Source organism: Euphorbia lathyris, chromosome 6, assembly GCF_963576675.1.
Source record: "Euphorbia lathyris chromosome 6, ddEupLath1.1, whole genome shotgun sequence".
Lineage (NCBI taxonomy): Eukaryota > Viridiplantae > Streptophyta > Magnoliopsida > Malpighiales > Euphorbiaceae > Euphorbia > Euphorbia lathyris.
The window spans coordinates 55020846-55027834 of record NC_088915.1 but is presented as its reverse complement, the minus strand read 5'-3'; the positions used below and the strand labels follow the sequence as shown (position 1 = coordinate 55027834).

The 6989-nt window shown below is 35.8% G+C and overlaps 1 protein-coding gene across 1 annotated transcript; it reads left to right on the top strand.

The window, feature by feature from the left end:
* The first annotated feature begins 3335 nt into the window (after positions 1-3335).
* On the top strand, positions 3336-5494 carry LOC136233102 (uncharacterized). Its single transcript, XM_066022667.1, has 2 exons — positions 3336-4924; positions 5096-5494. The coding sequence occupies exons 1-2, from the start codon at positions 3388-3390 to the stop codon at positions 5350-5352; spliced, it is 1794 nt and encodes a 597-aa protein (XP_065878739.1). The 5' UTR covers positions 3336-3387; the 3' UTR covers positions 5353-5494.
* Positions 5495-6989: the final 1495 nt, after the last annotated feature.

Genomic DNA, 6989 nt, shown 5'->3' with positions numbered 1-6989 from the left:
TATACAAATTATATACTGAGTAATTTAAGCAAGCAACACATACATATATATATCAAGAGAAGGGTTAGAGATTACTCAGCAGTCTTATCCTGGTTCGGCCTCACCGCCTACGTCTAGTCTCTAGAATCCTTCTGGGCTTTTTCAATCCACTACTGAGCTCTTTAAAGGTAGAGCACAAACCGTTTACAAAGCAATTGAGTATGCAAGAGTACCGTCCTCTATTCGTCTACTCAATCCTACTGAGCGCTATAACCGAACACTCAGATTTTCTCTACCGCTGAGTACTAAAACCGAGTACTCAGCTTCACTCTCTCAACCTTTACAATTGATACAAGATTTGTTCTCTCTAAACGAAGAACACTTTAGATGAGTACAAATTCACTCTAGACTTTTACACAGAGATTGGATTTAGGTGTAAGAACTTGCTTTTTCTATTTAGACAGCTTCTATTTTGGATTTTCACTCTTGTGAGGATTTGCTTTTCTGTCTATGCTTTCTTGTATTTCAGCAAAAAATCTAAGTGATGAACTTGTCCTTTTATAGCAAAATCTGAAGCTCCAATGATTTGAATTCGAACATATCCGTTGAATTCAAACGGTCTTCTTTCATCATTGATAGGTCAGCGTTCAGTAATTGCAGGCCAATCCTGTCGTCTGAATTTTAGCAGGCGTTAGGCTTGCCAGTTTTGTCTTCTTGCGCCAGGTTTCGTCTTCTAGCGCCAGGTTTGTCTTCTTGCCAAATGCTAGGTGATCCATGCGTCTTGAAAAGGTCTCTTGGTGTAATTCTGAGGCTTCTGAATTGGTGCAGACCTTTTTCGGGCTTTGTCTTCTAGTTAACGGATCATTGGTGTTGTCCTGACGAACACTCAGCTTGACTTAATTGATGTTGCCTTTAAGATCTCCTTTGACGGGACTGAGATATGTTCTACTCAGCTTCTTCGGTCAGCTTCGTTTTTAAGCGTTTGTTCTGAAGAAGACTTTTCTTCTATGATGCTGAGTTGTGTTCTACTCAGCTTCTGTGGCTCATGCTGACTTCGTTCTGTCTTACTTTTTATTTCTGTTCTCATTTATTAATATACTCAACATTGAACAACCACAATAGTACAATCAAATCAAAGCACTTAAATTTAATTGTCTTAATTATGGGATTAACTTAAATAATTTTGTCAAATCAAAATCATGTGGAAAGGTGTTTCAACAATGGGTTCCTCAAGTAATGCCAAATTGTCGAATGGAATGTTGCCCTGTGGCACAAGTATTTTCTCGGTTTGCACGACGTATGGCTTCTTATACCATTTGTAGTTTTTATTTCATTTCGACCATGTCTGGCACATGTTTCGCCTTGATTCCATCTATATTATGTTGAACTTGGGATATATTATGGTTGAACTATCTACTCATCTCATCGAGGAATCGTTGATTTTAGGGGGTACATGGGTTCCTCGTGGAATTGGTCGTGGGAGACCTATTGAGAATCTGGTTGAGATTTTTCCACCCATTCTTCTTAGATTATCGGCCCTGGAGATTGAATAGTGGTCGCTCCGTGCACTAATTCAGTAACTGGAATCATTGCTCACTCAAAAGACGTGTTGGTCCATGCTCACCACACCAATTCATGTTGTGTAATATATGTTGTCTTCTAAGACCTTCTTGAGTAACTTGAAACGGAAGTAACAAATAGTCAGAGAAGGGTCAATGTCTGATGAACCAGCTCTGATGCTTAAGTTAGCAAAGGTTAAAGGAAGGTCGAAGACAATAGGAATATTTGTGACTATGACATTTACGTACCTGTTGGGGGATTGCTCACCTTATCTTTATATATTAGTTCCTTCCTAGGTATAACTATCGTAATCTTGGGAGAGTGCTCTAATGACTCATTGGACAAGTATCAGTCCTTAGTTGGTTCTGCAACCTTCAAACTACAATGATGTCAGGTGGTGCAGTATGCCATATATCAAAAGTGTTGCCAGGTGTCATTGTTCGATTGGTCTTAAGGCCTTCGAACCAATATGTCATTAGATAGCGTGCTCTGTCGTGTACCTGTTGTCCTTTGTATAACTTTCTTCTGTACTCAGGGCCGACCCTGGGCATAGGTTAGGGGTGCGGCCACCCAAGGCCCAAGGCTAAAAATGGCCCAAATTTTTTGATTTTATTGAATATATACTCTTTTTTTTGTTATAAATATAGTTATAATACCCATTTAGGTCTAAAGGTAGATCAAATAATATGATGTTTTAGGTCTAAAATGGGTCCAAATTTCTATTTTAGACTTTTAAATACAATTTAAGGGTCCATTATCTCTAATTTCGTCTCAGGCCCATAAAATATCAGGACCGACCCTACCTGTACTCTAAGGACTTTCCTTCCTTCATTGTACGAATACTGACTCTAAGGATACCAATCCACGTCGAAGGTACCGTTCACATCCGATCTGAAAAATGACTTTGATCCACGTGTAAGGGATGTTTTCTAGGATTATTCCTTAGAGTATCAATTATTATTATCAGTATTATTATTTCATTATTAATTTCAAATAGAACTCATATGGTTTCACGTTTTTGCAGATTGGTACATGTGGTTTTTTTTTGTTACAAAACAAACCCTGTGATTGGTATCGTTAGCCATTATTTTGCCAAATTTGACCGATAACGATTTCAAAATGAAATTTTTCAAGAATTAAAGTTGTTTATTGTTATATTTACTATCAAAAATTTTAATTTTCAAAATCATCATTTTTGGAGTTTTCTCTCTTTAAACATTTTACTCCAATCAATTAGATTCAGTAACCTAAATAATTATTTTACAGGTCTTTCCCCTTCCTTTCTCTTCATTTCTCATTCGTTCCATCTCTCACTCTCTTCTTCCTTCGCCACTATGCTCTTAAATGTATTTTTAATTATTGTTATTATTTTATTGAACATGGCAATTCCTGTTCTCGTGGGGATCCTTACGAAGAGGGAATGATGATGAAAAAATTCCCAAATGATTTAATGGAGATTCCTTAGAAACTGTTCCATTAAATATTTGGAGACGGAATGGAAAATCCATCACTGTTCCAGTTCCCGCCTCACACCATTGCAATCCCTAGATGTCAATCAAAAAGTTTATTTTGTAACAAAAGAAAATCACTGATTTGAAAAACACGAAATTATATGAATTTTATTGAATTTATTGAATTTATTGAATATTAGGTGGTTACATGTGAAAGCAACAAGTATTGACCAGCAATTTGCTATTTAAATCTTGTCTTGATGAATGCAGCTTTGGAATACATTTTTATACACCCCACAATTATATATCTAAAATATTGTAAGTAAACAATCTATAATTTTTTTATAATTTTAATTAATTAGAATTAGTTGAAGTTTCCCTAATCAGTCTGTCCCACATGGATATTTTTCTACTATTTTTTGTTTCCTTTTGTAAATTGCAGCAGTTGCCTGTTACAACCTTCAGTTTGTGGAAAATGGAGGAGGCAGCCTCAAATCCGCCGGAAACCAGCAACCATAACTCAGAAAATGAGATCGAGCTTTCTCTACAAGTCGTCATCGTCCCCAATGAACATCTATGCTCATTGGAACAAAGAACAAGGAAATCTCCCAAGCTGCTAAAAAGCCGAGCTGCTCAGAAATCATGTTCAATCTTTCGAGTTCCTCAAAATATTCTGGATCTTCATCCGAGATCCTTCCAACCTGGAATTGTTTCAATTGGCCCTTACTACCATGGAGAAAAAAAACTCCAGATGATGGAAGAGCACAAATGCCGAATTCTCGGTTTTTTCCTTGACCAGTTACAGGAATTCGGTGTTGTTCTTGATCATCTTTACCAGGCGATTAAGGAAAAAGAAGATCAGATAAGAGCTTGTTATTCACAGAACATTGACAAATACAGCAGCGGCGACTTGATTGAAATGATGATTCTAGATGGATGTTTCATTATCCAGCTTCTTTGTGTTGTAGGAAGAATAATCATCCCTGAATCTGATGATCCTATATTCAATTTTCCATGGATGCAATCTTCAATCACTAGAGATCTCTTAATGTTAGAGAACCAAATTCCTTTCTTCGTTCTTCAGATTTTGTATGATAAATCTGTGGCGGATCACATTATAGTTCCTCCCTTACAGGAACTTATTCTCACACTCATCAATTATTCATTGCCGAGATATAGTAAAGCAAGTAAACTCTGTCACAAGTACAAGGATTTTCGCGGCGAACATATACTCGATTTTTATCGCTCTACTTATATCCCTTCGTCGGAGATCGATGATCGAGGAGATGATCGCGAAAAGACGAATCTATGGAGCTGGTGCTGTTGTTGTTGTTGTTCCTCCCGAAAAGAAAAGACTACTGCTCGCGGAGATTCGTTACAATCATTGCCCAAAGAAGAGACTGCAAATGATAGAGATTCATTGTTATCATCATCAAATAAAGAGACTATGAATCCTGAAACTGAAAGTTCACCCGAAGAAGAGACTGCGAATCAAGGCGATTCGGTAGAGGTGTTATCAGGAAATGACAGAGATTCATTGTTAACATCATCAAATAAAGAGACTACTACAGATAGAAGAAATTCTCGAAATTCCGGAAATGGGGAGAATATGAATCCTGAAAATTCACTAGAGTCAACGGTGTCAAAGCGCGAAGAGACTTCAGATCAAGGCGATTCGGAGGAGCTGTTATCAGAAAACGAAGAGACTCGAGATGTGATTGAGGAGCCCCGCGGATGGGGGAACAAGCTGTGTGGATTAGTTGGGATTCGGTTAAAGCAAAAGGCGGAGACCGACGAAGATTTACTCCAATTCATTCAACCGGTGGAGAAGCTACTCCAAGCAGGAATTAAGTTCAAGAAAAGGGAGGACACAGACAGTTTCTTAGACATAGATTTCAGCCATGGAGCTCTAAGAATGCCACTTCTAGTAACAGGTGAAACAATGAGTACATTAATACTGAATTGCATAGTATTTGAGCAATGTTATAAGCATAGAACAAAGCATTTCATATCATATTTTAATTTCATGGGGTACCTTATAAACACAACATTTGATGCTGGATACTTGAGAGAAAGGAAGATAATAGAGAATTTCTTTGGAACAGATCAGGAGCCAGTGAATTTTTTTAATGAGGTAGGAAAGAACATACCATATTACTTTAAAGAGGATTATCTGATGAAAGTGGCAGAGAAAGTGGAGATATATTATAGAAATGCTTGGCATGTTGGATGGGCAGAATTCAAGTATGCATATTGTGGAAGTGTGTGGGTTTGCTTATCTGCTTCAGCTGCTTTATTAGTAATTCTTCTTACTGCTCTTCAGACTTTTTATGCTGTATATGCATACCACAACCCTAGCTAGCGATTAGTATTTTGTTTTCCTTCTTGACAAATGTACCTTGTTATAATGCCATTGTTTTGTGTATTTGGATCTAGTTGAAAACTAGAAAATTCTTACTATTGTGGCTTTTTTGAAGTTAAAAGTAATGAATGAGTGCTAGTTAACGGTTTATAATACTCGCGAACTACGGACATATATCGAATTTGACCTCAAACAATTAGGAATAAAAGGAACCAAATAGTTCATGAAGGTCCGGATTGTGAAGGGCTTATGCCAAAGAAAAAGAAAAAGAAAAATTTGCAAAAACTTGTAAACTGTAAAATAAAGTTGGAGAGATTTGTCTTGAGTTTTGGATTTGTTGGCTAGAACCTTAAAAACGAATAAAATTTCAACTTTTACATACATTGGTAAGATGTTCAGTATTTATTAATAACTTTCTTTCAAGTGGACATGTTTATGGATCGGGTTCGGGCCGTGCTTAATCAAGGGGTAAATTACATTCATGGTTACTGAACTTTATTCATTTTAACTTTGTGATCACTGAATTTCAATTCATAAAACTTAACTTTACACTTTTTAATATTGGTGGCCTCTCAATGCCTCAAAACAAACATTGACAGCCTCAAAATAAAAAATTCGAAGAGTTAATGATATTTTAAGAAACTTTAATTCTTAAAAAAAATTCGTTTTGGGGTTATTTAGATGTTGTTTGGTTAGGAGAGAGAGTGATTTTTTAGAGAGATAAAGCTCCAAAAAATGTGATTTTAGAAAATAAAAAATATGGTTTCATGGTAAATGTCATTCTGAACAGCTTCAATTCTGAAATATTTTCATTTTGAGGTCGTTAACGGGAATTTTGATGAGTTAGTTAAAGTTGAGTGGCCATAATGTTAATAAGTGTAAAGTTCAACGGTCATACAGTTAAAGATTCATGTTCAGTGACAACAATATTAAAATGTATAAAATTCAGTAGCCATGGATGTAATTTACCCCTTAATCAAGTTTTACATTTAACTACCTTATTACATTGCGCTAGGAGCGGTTCCAATATTTTAGAGGTCCTAGGCAACTTTAATACTCATTTTTTTTTTACAAATCTAAATTTAAATAATTCTTACTAGACTGAGAAGAACCAAGTAAAAATCAAACTTTTGAGTTAATTTGAAGAGAATAAAGTTAATATCTATATTATTAACAGTGACATATAAAATATTATTGATGCGAACCCATGAGAAACACTGTCTCGAAAACCCGACAACTATAATTGATCTCAAGGAAAGCTAACGAATCAGGGTCGAACAGAAAAGAACCCTTATAAAACTAGGTTGTAAAGATCTAATCATAGTCTCCAACAGTTAAAGATTTAATCTCGAACTGTTCAATGTAGTACCCCAAAAACACAAGAGAAATCCTCACTTAAAAACTCAAAAAAGAAATACTACATTTGATTTAAAAACATTCATTGATTGATACAAGCTTATGAAAATTGGAAATACTTAAGGACTAAAACTAAATCATATTGAACATACTTTGTCCTTACATAATTAAAATAAACATAATAAATATAGTGGATTACTATACCCAGCCCCAATTTCACACTTCCAGCCCCGGAAAAAGACGTAACCGCCCTTTAACCAAAAACTGAAAATTCCAAACCC

Excerpts from the sequence above, each read along its gene's own strand:
- LOC136233102 (XM_066022667.1), top strand. The coding sequence starts at position 3,388 with ATGGATATTTTTCTACTATTTTTTGTTTCCTTTTGTAAATTGCAGCAG. Across the intron at positions 4,925-5,095 it reads AATGCCACTTCTAGTAACAG|ATCAGGAGCCAGTGAATTTT; the intron begins GTGAAACAATGA and ends TCTTTGGAACAG.